The 15,796-nt window shown below is 39.3% G+C and overlaps 1 protein-coding gene across 1 annotated transcript in view; it reads left to right on the top strand.

The window, feature by feature from the left end:
• gng2.L (guanine nucleotide binding protein (G protein), gamma 2 L homeolog) overlaps nucleotides 1–11,980 on the top strand; it is a 51,462-nt gene extending 39,482 nt beyond the window's left edge. Inside the window, 2 exon segments of the mRNA NM_001093855.1 lie at nucleotides 1,613–1,719; nucleotides 11,190–11,980. Of these exon segments, the coding sequence (NP_001087324.1) occupies nucleotides 1,633–1,719; nucleotides 11,190–11,318 (216 nt within the window). The 5' untranslated portion in view covers nucleotides 1,613–1,632 and the 3' untranslated portion in view covers nucleotides 11,319–11,980.
• The last annotated feature ends 3,816 nt before the right edge of the window (nucleotides 11,981–15,796 follow it).

Genomic DNA, 15,796 nt, shown 5'->3' with positions numbered 1-15,796 from the left:
GTAACATGTTACAGGTAAATAAAGACATTTCAGTATTGTCATCTTGCCATTATTCTAATAATATTTACAACAGCCAATCAGTGTCCATCCTTATTCAGACTCTAGATAGCATCATCTCATATCTGTGAGAAAATGCACACCCTAGATCTCTCCTTACATGGCCTTCAGGGTTTGTTACCTGATCCACAATTTTAATGCTTCTATGGGGGACAGGGGTGCCCCCAAAGATTAGGAACCTCTGACATAGATGGCAAGCTGGGTAGATGGCAAGTCGGATGCCCCCACTATCCTGATCCACAGCTCTTGATAAATGAATCCTCAAAAAGGAATTTGAGATGGAATATTCCTTGTAATTTCCACTGTGAATAATCCTGTAAGGAATCAGAAATAAATATCTGGCAAAGAGGATTATGTATACAACTGACACAACCTGTGAAGGATCAATGCACTGCGGTCTGAATAATATTGCTGTGGAGTACGAGGGCACATATATTACTCTTGCTATAATGTGCTTTTGGCATCTTTCCTTAAAAGGAAACTATCACTATTCAGTTTTTTTTTAATTACAGTCCGTTTTAGATTTACACTCAGCTGTAAGTAGCGCATTGTGATTGTTTCTTGAAAGTGCTACATTAAATGTACTATTTGTTTACTGTCTTGTTTTTGTTCTCAGCTTTGTATATGCATATGCTATTGTACCTCTATAGAGGTTTTGCTGTTTAATAGAATTGTTGGCCATTTTAATGTCCCCAGATATATAGACACCTATTTTTTCTCTCCCCCTTGACCCCCTTTAAAGGAGAACTAAACCCCCCTAATGTGAAAATCTCCTTCTACTACCTTCTATAGTGTCACCTCCCTGCTTCTGCCCCGCATAGTTCATTAGTAAAAAATGTGCCCTTAATTGTGGAACTCAATTATCTGTGCAGAGTAGCGCAGAGGAACTCAATTGCACCATCTTCTGCATCTTTGGTTTTCTTTGGATACTCTTCCTTCCATTCGGCCATTTACAGAGTTTCCGGTCTGGCATCAGACTTTGCATGAACCAAATATCTCTGTGTAGGCTTTCCCTTCCTGAAGAAAACCAAGATGTGTAAGATGGCGCCCCTGAGTTCCGCTGAGCTACTCTGCACAGATACTGCACGTGAGTTCCACAATTAGGGGCACATTTTTCAAACATTTTTTTTAATTAGGGGCTTAGGTTTAGTTCTCCTTTAATAAGAAAACAGAAAATAAATATGGTAGCATGTTCCTCAGCAGAATTATAAGGCAGGGGAACCAAATAATGGGGACATTCTTGACACAACAGCTGCAGTTAAGAATTTTGATCAGGGACACTTTTCCCTGGGGACCTAGTTCCTGAAGCTGGGTAAGTCCCTGGAAAATGGGGACTGATGGGAACCCTAGGGTATTGGCTACAGCAGTGACTTTTGTTTGATATGCTGTTGCGTATGTTTCATCAACATTATCGAATTTCATGGTCCTACTTACTTGGTCTTCCTCTTATACATATAGGAAATGAGCTAGGTGCATTTCAATATTCGATACAGGGTGCCTTCCTCATCATCCATGAATACTCCCATTAAACACTTTGTCATTTTGTTTCTTTCAGCAAATCCCCTTAGAGCTCTAATGGCCAGCAATAACACAGCCAGTATAGCTCAAGCCAGAAAGCTGGTGGAACAGCTAAAAATGGAAGCCAACATTGACAGAATAAAGGTAAAAAAAAATGCTAATTCTAATGTACTAAGTCTAATTTTAAAATGGTAGTTGCTTCTGTATGAAAATATGGGTTGAAACCTTAATGGAGATGTAAAATATCAGGTTTTGAAGACTACTGGGGGAATGTAATAAAAGGTAACGGAACAGAAAAAATATTCGCAATGCGAAACGTTATGCCTCTGTGCAAACAAATTTTCCTTTGCATGATGAATTTAATATAGCTGTTTAGCGACCACTTCCGACAGTTGAAGAAGGTATGTGAATGTTATAGTTTGCGCCAGTGCGCAGTGAATGTAATAATACGTCTTACTGAAAAAGTTGTTACATTTGCTCCAAAAAATTAGGACACCTTCAAGCACTTCTTAAAAGTGGGCAATGTGCAATGATAATTCGCAATACACAATAAAAATTTGCAATGCACAATGAAAATTCGCAACAACAGTTTAAGGAAGAATATTACATTGCAAAATGCAAATTTTTATTCTTATTAGTGCAAATTGTTTTGCTCTTTGTGACTTTTGTTACATTTCCCCATACAACTTTTTCATGAATGGGTGTCTTTATTTTCTTTTGTGATTTTGACAAATCATTTAATCAGTTATTTATAATAATATTATTATATTAATGTTTCTATTGTATTATTAATGGAATATATCTATGTAGTAAAGGAGTATAGTGTCGGACTCGGGTGTTTGGGGTCTGCACCCCAGTAGTGAACTCTTCCACTGCTGTCAGCTTGCCCCCCCTTTAATCAAGAACACCATGCATTGCGTTCCTTTAACCTCCCGATAAGGTTTGGGGGTCGAGCACTGAAAGTTCCAGCCATGAATTGGACCTGGATCAGAGGGGCCCATCAGGTTTTTTTCCTGGGGTCTTGCTGGCCCTGATGGAGTATAGATTGTGTCCCTACCCCACCCTCCCCTGGGTGGCTGTCTCAGCCTGCTACGTTGTTCTGCCCCCCTCCACCACAGCTGTTTTAGATGTTTGCCGTATTTTAAATTGGGTGATTGGTCTGTACCTAGTTTTTAATATCTTGGTTGAAAAAAAGCACATTGAAACCTTAATTTCACGTTCCTGACTTTTACGTTTTCCCAAATTGTACAGATTGTAAAGATTGTTTTTTTGCATTTCCATTAAATTATAATGCATTTCAGTAGGTGCATTTACTACATTTTATGCATAATTTTGTCCCATTCTCCTTAAAAACGCCTGTTTGTACCTTATCAAAGTTACTTTTCATGAACCATTTTGCTCTTTTCAAACTTTCACTGTCTCAGTGATGTAACTATAGCGGAAGCAGACCCGCAGTCGTAGGGGGGCACGGGGAACAGGGTCTGTTTCCTCTATAGCTAATGAGAAAACCCCCTCCTCCCCAGCCGTTCTCTCTTACTGGCAAGGAAGAGGGAAGCAAGTTGGGTGGGGCGTGGGTAGAGGCGGGGCATGGGTGGGGCAGGAAGTGGGTGGGAGGATCGGAGTGCACCAGCCCCTCTGAAGATTTTTTTGCAGGGGGCCCTGCGCACTCTAGTTATGCCACTGCACCAGTTCTATAATTAAACCCGGATTTAGCATTTTCCTGCATTTTTTTTTATTTTTTTTGTTGTACCTTAAAAGTGGGGCTTTGCTGTAGTTAATGTCCAGATCATAAATATACATTCAGATATGCAGTAAAATGGATTGCTCTTTGGACAAAGTACTGTATTAATGAAAAATAACTGGAGAATGCCAAAGCATTGTATGAATGAATTTAGTAATTTTATTGGGGCAGTTGCAATGAAGAATAATGATCTTTATACATATAATACTCCCTCACAGTATGATACGGAAGAAAATGAGTGCATTGTCAGTAAGAGGTCCTCCATCTATGTCTTCTGGAATAATAGAGATACATCAAACAGTATAGAGATCATATAAAGCAACGCAGATGCACATTTTAGCCTTAGCTCAGCAGCATTCATTGCACAGCAATACACCCCCCACTGCCATCATGCTGGCAGCTATTAATGTCATTAGGCAGCTGATTAACTATTGGGGTTGTGTTAGATAGGATGGCACAAACCAATTCTCTGCAAGTGTAAGATAAAGATATAGGTGTCTTCTACTTTTTATGGCCTTTATTTCCTGAAAGGCTGGTATGATTATCTATTTTTAGCCATTGAATATGCCACTTTAAATGACTGTACTTTTTGTTAGTTCAAGTATACTATAATCTCACATTTTCGACATTGTATTCAAAGGAAGTCCTGGAAATCATAATTAATACTTATCACAAGGGCAGGAAATGTATCATTGGTAAAATCACTAAAAGGAGCAGTTATCTGGATAAACTATTTTCTGTTATCAAAATTATTTGAATTATAATAAGTTTTAAGGCACTACATTTTATAATGTATCCTTAAAATATCCAGTATGCAGGGCTGAAGTCAGTTTGCAATCAGTTCAGCTGGCACAGCAAAGTACATTTATTCATCTCCCTGTTTTTTTATGTGATCTTTTACTCTTATTTAAAGGGGTCCTCCACCCAAAAAATTTTTGTGTAATGAAATAAACTTTCCAGTATACATATTTTAAATATTTTTAGTGATCCCTTCTCTTGAAGGGGGAGTATACCCCCTTGTTCAACTTGAGTTCAATGAGTGGGGCTTGTGCTGAACAAACACTTTCCTATTGAAACTGAAGCTACTCCATGTTTGGTCCTTGCAAAGTAGATAATTAGATTAGCAGTATACAACCCCCTCCCTGCTTCCTGCTTACTCTATAGTTATACCACTGTTCTTATACTAATGTGTCTATTAAATAGGGTATAGATTTGTTGGGCTGCATCTTGCAGACAGGGGCGATCCGCGGGCTGCAGCTGCCTGAGGCAGCAACCCTGATACTGCCCCCCTCTCCCGCTCCGCACTTAGAAGTTTAGCGTCGGAGCGGGTCAAAAGGGGCTGCATCGCTAGCGCAAGAGCATGTACTGCGCGTTCTGCACTAGCAGAGCCCAATTTCCAAACCAGAAATTCGGCTCTTAAAGTTACAGGAGGCGGCTTTTTGCCGCCCCTTGTAACTGGCCGTTCACTGCCACCTGAGGCAAGGTGAGCAGGAACGGCCCTGCCTGCAGAGAACCCCTCAGTGGGTTCTTTGCATTGCGCTGACCACCTTAAAACAGTCCTGAATTGAGACTGAAACAGTGAGCCTGGGCAGAACTTTGTAATCTAGAACTACACAAAAAACAGAATACATTTTTTAAATAGTAATTTAACATGGCCATTGATGTGCAGATATACCCTTATGTACGACAAACAATCGCTCGATGCAATGTAGCGACCTACCACTAACCATTCAAATTAAATAAAGTAGTATAAAAAACAAAATAGACAATGTTCTGGCCATTAATTTAAAGACAGCTATTGTACGAAAGTTCTGTCTGATAAATAGTAGCGAAAGTCACCCATTGATATCATCTGATATCAGATAGATATCGATAGCCAACAGAAATCTTCTAACCTATCTGACTGACTAAATGATCGATCGGCATGGTGCAAAAAAGGCGGGACAATCCACACATGAAAATTGTATGAAATGAATAAAAACTCTGCCAAAAATGTCTCACATACAGGCAGCATTTGACAGAACTGGGGGTGTGATCAGGGGCGTAAAGGGCAAGACGCACACAAATAATACCCCAGCAGGTTGATACTGGTACAGGCTACTCTGAACAGACATCATATTAAGTTCTATATTTGTGTTAATTTGATCAAATAAATACAAATCAAGAAGACTGTCTGGGTGACTCCGACATGTTTGAAGTATGTTTTATTGAACATTTATTGAGCAATATGTAAACATTAAAGGGATACTGTCATGGGAAAACATGTTTTTTTCAAAACGCATCAGTTAATAGTGCTGCTCCAGCAGACTTCTGCACTGAAATCCAATTCTCAAACAGATTTTTTTATATTCAATTTTGAAATTTGACATGGGGTTAGACATATTGTCAGTTTCCCAGCTGCCCCCAGTCATGTGACTTGTGCCTGCACTTTAGGATGGAACTACTTTCTGGCAGGCTTTTATTTCTCCTACTTAATGTAACTGAATCAGTCTCAGTGGGACTTGGCTTTTACTATCCAGGCAGCTGTTATCTTGTGTTAGGGAGCTGCTATCTGGTTACCTTCCCATTGTTCTTTTGTTTGGCTGCTGGGGGGGGGAAGGAGGGGGTGATATCATTTCATCTTGCAGTACAGCAGTAAAGAGTGACTGAAGTTTATCAGAGCACAAGTCACATGACTGGGGGCAGCTGGGAAACTGTATGTCTAGCCCCATGTCAGATTTCAAAATTGAATACAAAAAAATCTGTTTGCTCTTTTAAGAAATGGATTTCAGTGCAGAATTCTGCTGGAGTTGCACTATTACCGTAACTGATGCGTTTTTAAAAAAACATGTTTTCCCATGACAGTATCCCTTTTTTTGGGTAGTTTATTGAGTGAATAAAAGCAAGCAATTTACAACAAATAATCAAGACAAGGGAAGATACAGTGTTACATGTTACACGTCCAAATATAGCAAAGAAAAGAAGGCATAGCATGTATCAGACATTCCGTCATAGATACAGAGGTTTTTTTCCTTAATAGGGTCTCTCACAAAAGAGGAGTTCAGTCCTAGCTAGATTTGTGAAGTTTTTCACATTAACCTTTCCTGAACCGTTTTGACCTAAACTGCTATACGCTGTCTTGGGTGCAGGAGGTAAACGTCAGTCCAGGGACCCCAAATTCTATAAAATTTGGTGGGGACTCCCCTTTTTAGGTACAGGTACATTAAATACTCAGTGTTGCAGGTATCCTGCGTTATCGCTTTCCAAGTAGAGAAGGCAGGAGGAGTCACAGCTCTCCAGTTCTGAGTAATTAAGCTTTTAGCTAGTAATAACGCCTCAAGGAGAAAGAGTGTCTGGTATTGATTTAAATTAATGACAGTATCCATTTAAATAAAATTGGGGTAAATGTTTCATTAAATTAGCTGCCACTTATTGGTGAATTCAAACGTGTGTTTTGTGTGGAAAATATAATTAAAATTCTTCTGACACAGATTCTACATTTGTTGAGATATGCTGCATCATCAGCTGTATATCTGCCAAGCCAACATAAATAAAGAAAATATACAGTAATGTGGCATTAAAGGGAAAGTGTTTTCTCCAACTAGTCCTAATCGCACCTTAAACCCCAAAGGTCCTTTTGGGGATAACAATAAATAAAATAAATAATTGAAAAGTGTGATCAAAGACAAAGTTGATATAAAATGTATTAATTTTATTTATCCATAAATTAGATTGATTCATTAAAACCTGGCCGGCCAGGAACCAAAAATACATCAGTATAAATTCATAAAATATTTCTCTAAAAATATAAATAAGGTGGATGATCACTTATGTACAATTCAAGCCAACATAAATATAAACATTATAGAGACACTGCCCCTGTTTTCAGGGTTAATCATGTATTTTACACTAAAGATGAGGGAAAGAAATGGTGCGTGTTTAATTCAGCCCGTCCCAATGACACATACAGCATATGTCAGCTTTTGGCATTTTCCAGGTATGTCCAACAGTCTTAGGCCATTTTTTTCTGAATAATACATGCAGGGCAATGTAATTCTGAATATATTTTAAACACAAACAAATTATTATCTGATAATTGTGATTGGTTCTAATGGAGAGCAAAAAGAAATATAACATATTCCTATGAAACAGAACATATACATGATTCACTGTGAGGCTGCATCAACCCATATTCTAATCAGACCAGGAGAAGGCTACATAATGGGCACTCAGAAAGTAATAAGGACACAATATAGGGCCCTCACTGTTAAACAGCAATGTACTTAGCACAGGTAAATAGCAGTGGTGCAGTTCCGTTGCATCTCTATACAGACCAAGAGAATGACTCTTGCTATGAAGATGTCCATTTAGAACACCATTCACCTCGACATGACAACTTCTGGTTCCTTGTAAGGGTGTGATAAGGTAGCTAGCCTGGGAAATAATAACTACCAAGGCATGGCTGAAAGTCAAAGGTGAGAAACAGAAAACTTCATACAAACTACGGGAAGGGACACTTAAAAAATAATAATAGATCCACTTCATAATATTTCTATTAGACAAATAGACAAAAGACTTCAGGACAGCACCAACGAATTTTTTATATATATTAAAACGCCTTTATTTGTGCTTCACAGGGGCATCACGGCAACGTTTCAGGCCACATGGCCTTTTATCAAGCTGTGGCCTGAAACGTTGCCGTGATGCCCCTGTGAAGCACAAATAAAGGAGTTTTGATATATATAAAAAATTCGTTGGTGCTGTCCTGAAGTCTTTTGTCGTATGTGGTGCCAGTGGAAAGTGGCCACTGGTGGACGTGCACCACCCACAAAGAAAGAGTGAAAATCGTTGTGCTGACTGTTTGTCTACTACACTATTAGACAAATAGAAACAACAGTTAAGGTGCAGTGGCCCTTTAAGAGATCATAATGGTTTAGATTTAGATAAACCTACTGGTTTATAGAAAGATTATTTGCTTTCTGTCACTGGCTGTTGAAACAAGTGCAGTCCTACAGCGGAAAGCACATAGCATGTCCATATGTCTCCTGATGAAGAGTTGCCTATAAAGTTTTAATAGAAGGAGTAACTTACCTGGCCTCATCACTATATAACATATACTAGCATGGACATTCATTTGTTTTGAGGTTTATGTTTCCTTTAAAGCCCCCAGATTTAAAAGGGGACTCGAGCCACCAGGACAAAGCTATTAGGTTATTCTAATGATCAACTGTAGTTTAAAGGAGAACTAAACCCTAAAAGTTAATATGGCTAGAAATGAAATACTTTATATATTGAACTTATTGAACCAACCTAAAGGTTCAGCATCTCTATAGTAGTAATGATCCAGGCCTTCAAAGCTGCCACAGGAGTTTCCCATCTTAGGATTCTGTTAGGAATGTCTGTGACATGCACATGCTCAGTGTACCTTGAGCAGCTGTTGATGCTGATTGTGCTGCTTTCAGAGCTGCCATGTACCATTAATTATTTACTAATCACATACCTCCCAACTGTCCCACAGTCCCTGTTTCTTCTTTGATCTCCTGCACTAGAAAAAGATACAAAGTTTCTGAAACTTAATTAGATAAGATGGCTTTTGGCAGAGAGCCGAGAATACTCAGCACCTGCACTTAGATACAATTGCAACTAATAAGGTTAGCAGGTCTCTTTGGAAACTGTGACTTGCACCTTAAAGGACAATTCACCTTCTTTAGCAAAAGTGTAATAACACATAAAACATGACCCTAAAACACCCAGAAATGTGTTAAAACTTTACATAACCTGCAAAATGTTGTAGAATAGACGTGGTATTTAGCAGGTGCTGCCATAAAACAGCCTGGTCAAAATATTTCGAATCATTATGCTCGGCAGATCTCTTTGTACCTGGTTACATTTTCCAAACATTGGGCGGTTTGTAATCAGCTTCAGCCTTATAATGTGACATATATTGAGTATATTGTGTGTTGGTCCCTAAGTGGAGTAACTGACAGCAGCACAGAGCATGTGCAGTGAATCAGCATGGGAGAATTCAGTGATTGGCTCTAGAGTAAAATATAATCAAAGAGTAAAATAATACTAAATTCAGTGTATTACTCTGTAGTCAGATTAAAGAGTTTTACTATGGCACAAAAACAATGCTGTCATGCAGTATATGCCTTCTCACAGCAGAAGCATGTCTAATTTAAATGGATTAAAAACAAAATCACCAAATAACCATTTTCCTCTCTCACGTTCACACGAATACTGAAATTTTCTTAAAACAGCAAATCTGACTCAAAAGAGCTCCGTCTTCTGCCCTCGCTCCCTGACCTGCAAGGCCACAAAGCATTTGAAGTATAAAGCTGGCCATTCACAGGCCAATTTAAGATGCCAAATTGACCACTGTAGACAAATTCACCAGTTATGAGCCTGTGTATGGGGCCTCCCAGCTGTATGCTTGGCTATTGGCAGGTTAGAAAATTCCATTGGGCATGGATTGCATCAGAGAGCTCATGTGCTCCTCTCCCAACACACCTGCCTAGGCCTGATGTATCATCTGATTGTTGATCCGGTGGCCAAATGATCAGATCCACCCATTTTGAACCTTCTCATGAATTTACAAATCATGCAAAGATCCACACGTTTGGTGAACTGTTGCTCTGCTTGAGAAGCCTGAGAAGCATCATTTACTCACTCCCTTCATTTTCTGTGCAAATAATTTATTTAATTTTCTCACTTACTTTCCATCAACTGTGTCCTTTCAGGCCAAAATTAACTGGAGATGGTGATAGAGTTCTGCAGCGGGTTGGGTACCCCGGGTTACCCTGCGGGTTGCGGGTAGAAGTTCCGGGTGCGAGTATAGACATGGGTTGGCGGTTCTGCTGGTTTGTGGGTCGCGGGTCGGGCCGTGGTTCTTCTCAATAGCAATTTTCACTGCTTTTTTCTGATCACGCCTACTTCCGATGATGTCACTTCCGGTTTACAATGACAGCACTTCCTTGATGGTCAGCGGGTCTCTGGTCTGGGTTGCGGATAAGGTACTTGAGGGTCGGGTAGCGGGTCCAAGCGGGTAAGAATGCGGGTTGCAGGTCCGGGTTGTGGATTGCAGGTTGCGGGTACGGGTTTGGTACGGGTTCCAAAAAATGGACCTGCGCAGGACTCTAGTTGGTGATTTAGTTTCAGATTCATTATGTAGTGAATAAAGTTCCCCCTATTGTAAAATATAAGGATATGATAAGTCACAGAGGAGTTCCATGACTATATAAAAACATAAGTCTGAAGCCTGAGTGCTTTTATACAGGTCATGGAACTCTGAGTTGACTTCTAGAGGGTTATTTATCAAAGTCCAAATTTATCTCAATATTTTCGAAAAAAAACTCAGACCAAATCTGCACGGAGGGGTATTTTCGCCTTATTTATTAATACACTTTGCTGAAAATTTTATTTGCGGGAAAAGCCCCAAAAAAATTAATCGTATAAATTTTTTGGATTTTCCACCTTAGATTTTTTCTGATTTTTACCCAAAAAACCCCCAAATCTTCGGATTATTGCACGGAACCCAGCCTGGATCAAAAAATGCAGGTCTGAGATACAGAAATTTTGGATTCAAACTTTTTCCATCCTCAGGGTATAATAGATCCCGAAAAATTTGTTGGTTTTTTTTCCACTAAAAATTTTAAATTTCATATAAAAAAAAACACAAATTTTTCGTGTTTTTGGCATTCAGAGTTTAGTAAATAACCCCCTAATATCCTCATATTTTTCAGCAAGTTAATATAGCAAGTTTTTTGTGATAAAGAGAGACCTATTGTGTCATCACAAGAAGCTGGCTGTGTGTGTTATATCTCAGCTAATGTTGTACTGCATCATGAAACCTGGAAAGTCAAAGTTTAAACTGTTTATTACTTTGTCTTTTAAGGTATCGAAAGCGGCAGCTGACTTGATGGCTTACTGTGAAGCCCACGCCAAGGAAGACCCACTTCTCTCCCCAGTGCCTGCATCAGAAAACCCATTTAGAGAGAAGAAGTTTTTCTGTGCCATCCTGTAAAACGGAAGCTACCTATTGTGCGATCAGGCTCCCTGAAAACTGATGTCGAATTTTGAATATCAATGGACCCATGCAGTCTGCAGATTTATTAGAGAAATGTATTTATAAAGATAAGGCTTGGAGCTGCAGTTGCAAACATGTCCAAAGAAATGTGTCACCCTTATAGAGGTTAAAGAATATGAAATCCACCATGATAATACATACTAGAGAAGGGAGATCTTGTACAGGAAAATCTCTTTTTTAAGTTTTTAAAACTGTTTTCCTTTTTTTGTTTTGTTATTGTTTTCGAGACAAAGCAAATATTTAATAATTTGGGGCATAATATTTAATTTAAATGAAATTGTAACTTCTAGCTGCAGGATATGTTTGCCATGGTGTTCTTATGTCATATTTGGATATTGTGCATTGTTGCATTAGGGTAGCACAACAATAATCTTCACAGCAGGAAAGTGTAGAACTATAACCAACTCTCACAGTGTCTATTAGGGAGCTAGCCAGAACTCACAACCAGTTTACTCTGCTAAGGCTATTTGTTTTCTAGGAATGAATTCTAACATTTTTAATTGTGTTTTTTGAGTCCACGGAAAGGAACGTTCTATGCTGTACTTTTGATACCTATTTTTGTGATTCTTTAGAAGGCAATGTGTGTGCATGAAAAAAAATAAAACCATTTCAGTCTAGGCCCTTTTTGGAAAAGGCCCCGTTCACTCGGGAGACTTTATCCCTGAAATAAATTGCATTCTCGCAGTGTCAGTTGTGTGCTGGTGTTAACTGCCACACTGAAAAAAAAAACTGACTTAAACTGAAACTGGCTGCAACAACTTTGCAGCTACAAAATAGCCGGTGTGGTCAGGTCTCATAGCTGCACAGATCAAGTGCTAAAATTTGTTAGGTTTCTTACTGGGCCCAATTTGTTGTAGAAAGTCGCCAGATGGTTCTACCAACTAGTGATGCTACAAATAATATATTTTAATAAAGGTATGGGATCTGTTATCTAGAATGCTTTGGACCTAGGATTTTCCAGATAACTGATCCTTCCGTAATTTGGATTTTCATAGCTAAAATCTACTGGAAAAATCATTTAAACCTGAAATAACCCCAATAGGTCAGTTTTGCTTCCAATAATAATTAATTATATCTTAGTTTGGATTAAGTACAAGGTACTCTTTTATAAAAAGAAAATCAGTTTTAAAAACTTGGGATTATTTGGATAACATGGAGTGTATGGGAGAAGTCCTTCCCCTAATTCAGAACTGTCTCGATAAGGGGTTTCCGGATAACGGATCCTATACCTGTAATAGATTTAAAGATATCTGTGCTACATGGTAGAGATGTCGCGAACTGTTCGCCGGCGAACTTGTTCGCGCGAACATCGGGTGTTCGCGCTCGCCGGAAGTTCGCGAACGTCGCGCGACGTTCGCCATTTTGGGTTCGCCATTGTTGGCGCTTTTTTTTGCCCTCTCACCCCAGACCAGCAGGTACATGGCAGCCAATCAGGAAGCTCTCCCCTGGACCACTCCCCTTCCCTATAAAAACCGAAGCCCTGCAGCGTTTTTTCACTCTGCCTGTGTGTGCTGAAGAGATAGTGTAGGGAGAGAGCTGCTGCCTGTTAGTGATTTCAGGGACAGTTGAAAGTTTGCTGGCTAGTAATCGTTTTGATACTGCTCTGTTATTGGAGGGACAGAAGTCTGCAGGGGTTTGAGGGACATTTAAGCTTAGGTAGCTTTGCTGGCTAGTAATCTACCTTCTACTGCAGTGCTCTGTATGTAGCTGCAGTGGGCAGCTGTCCTGCTTCTGATCTCATCTGCTGACTGCTGCAATAACAGTAGTCCTTGTAAGGACTGCTTTTATTTATTTTTTTGTTGTTTTACTACTACTACTACTACTACTACTATAAGAGCCCAGTGCTATTAGTCTAGCAGTGTTGGGGAGTGGGACTGGTGTGCTAATCTGCTGCTCCTAGTAGTTCAGCAGCACCAACTTTAATTTTTTTTTTTAATATTCATTTTTTTTTTATTTTACTTTTTTTTATTTTACTACCGCTGTAGTAGTGTATAAGTTGACCTTTTAGGCATTATTTGCCCTGTAGGCATTATTTGCACACTGTTTTCTTCAACCCGCCATCGAGCTGTGTGACCTTGTTCACATTCTGTCTAAATATCCATAATATTACCGTCTCCAGAAAAAACACCGGAGTCACTTTTTTCAAGCAGCCATAATATATTTTACGTAATCCGTATCCACCGCTGTAGTAGTGTATACGTTGGCCTTGTAGGCATTATTTGCACACTGTTTTCTTCAACCCGCCATCGAGCTGTGTGACCTTGTTCCCATTCTGTCTAAATATCCATAATATTACCGTCTCCAGAAAAAACACCGGAGTCACTTTTTTCAAGCAGCATTCATATATTTTACGTAATCCGTATCCACCGCTGTAGTAGTGTATACGTTGACCTTGTAGGCATTGTTTGCCCAGTTTTTTTTGGCCGCAGCCACTGAAGCACAGAGGCCAGAAAAAATATGCCATATAAATGCTGAAAATAGTAATTTTTTGCCATACGTTGACTCAACGTATATGGCAAAAAATGACTATTTTCAGCATTTATATGGCATATTTTTTCTGGCAACTGTGCTTCAGTGGCTGCAACCAAAAAAACTGGGCAAACAATGTCTACAAGGTCAACGTATGGCGAAAAATGACTATTTTCAGCATTTATATGGCATATTTTTTCTGGCAACTGTGCTTCAGTGGCTGCGTCCAAAAAAACTGGGCAAACAATGCCTACAAGGTCAACGTATGGCAGTTGTTTAAAGAGAACAGTAGATTACTAGCCAGCAAAGCTACCTAAGCTAAAATGTCCCTCAAATCCCTGCAGACTTCTGTCCCTCCAATACAGAGCAGTATCAAGCAGATTACTAGCCAGCAAACTTACTATCATCTGTCCCTGAAATCACTAACAGCTCTCCCCCTACACTATCTCTTCCAAGCACACACAGGCAGATTTTTCAGATACATTTTTGCCCTTGATCCCCCTCTGGCATGCCACTGTCCAGGTCGTTGCACCCTTTAAACAACTTTAAAATCATTTTTCTGGCCAGAAATGTCTTTTCTAGATGTTAAAGTTCGCCTTCCCATTGAAGTCTATGGGGTTCGCGAACCGTTCGCGAACCGCTCGCGTTTTTGCGCAAGTTCGCGAATATGTTCGCGAACTTTTTTTCCGACGTTCGCTACATCCCTACTACATGGTAACAAAGGCATTTTCACATGATTATGTGATTCAAATGTTTTCCATTTAACACAATGAAAAGGGTATTTTCAGGTGCTTTGGGGAAAAGTGCCCTGTGTGCCATTACCCTTAAGCAGGTAACTAATTCTCTTATGCTTAATTCTCATTCCTTTTTATCTCAATCCACTTTAAACAAAGAGTATTTTTGTTGTCTTTTTAGTAGCCCTTTATATTTCTATCAATACAGAGAGAAAACATTTGAGGAGGCATAGGGTCTGTTTTCAATGACCCAGGAAAGGGCATTGTGATTTAGTTTTAACCAGCATTCTGAATTTATTAGCCAAATGTTACACTGTATTATCTAGATCATAACAAATCACTCCATGCATTTAAGATGTTCTTTATACTGTTATAGTCTGCTTGTGTTAAAACCTACACTGGCAGGCCATAATAGTAAGTGCCAAGGCCAAAAAAATATAATCCATGATCAGAAATCCATTTGTAGAAGAAATATGTGCGGGTTCTCCACCCAATTACATCCATATTGATTTTACTTTTCTTCTCATTAAGTACCTGCTCTTATCTGCACAGGAGCAGTATGGCTTCCCCTTATTTATGTTATCAGCACATGATGATGATAATAAACTACTTAATAAGATATGTTTTCCTTTAGTGAAGTAAGGTGAGCACTCACCATAGATGCACTGATCGATGATTTTGTGTAGCCGTAGTGAAGTTGGTTAAATCAGGATAGTTTAGTCAATATTAATCATTTTTTGTTACCATTATCCTCATTACTCTTCTCATTATCTGCACAATGTACCTGTTATCATTAGGCTCCACCACCACCGTGACCTTTACTAATGTCTTCTGCCGAGGATATCCAGCCTGCTCAAGTAAAATTACAGCATTACATTCATCCCATTGGAAGATTTATGCTGGGGGGGGGGGTTGCAATTCAACAGTAGCTGTATGGATGCCATTGAGACCCCTCTGTCTTTACTAGTTTAACTGGTCTGGGATTGGAATCTCCAAACCTATGCACCACTGTATTGTTATAATATCCATTATTTCTACTCCTGTAATATGTGGCACAGTTGTTGTGTAATAGCCATTGTGCTACAGTGGTGTCAACCAGTTGATTTGGAGCACCCCACATTTCACAACAGATACTAGATACCTAGGAATTCAGGGATGATGTGGAGGTCAGTTATCTTGACACCGTGGCGTTAGTGTGTGTGACTGGTATGT

Source organism: Xenopus laevis, chromosome 8L (assembly GCF_017654675.1).
Source record: "Xenopus laevis strain J_2021 chromosome 8L, Xenopus_laevis_v10.1, whole genome shotgun sequence".
Classification (NCBI taxonomy): domain Eukaryota; kingdom Metazoa; phylum Chordata; class Amphibia; order Anura; family Pipidae; genus Xenopus; species Xenopus laevis.
This window is presented reverse-complemented; position numbering and strand designations above follow the sequence as displayed.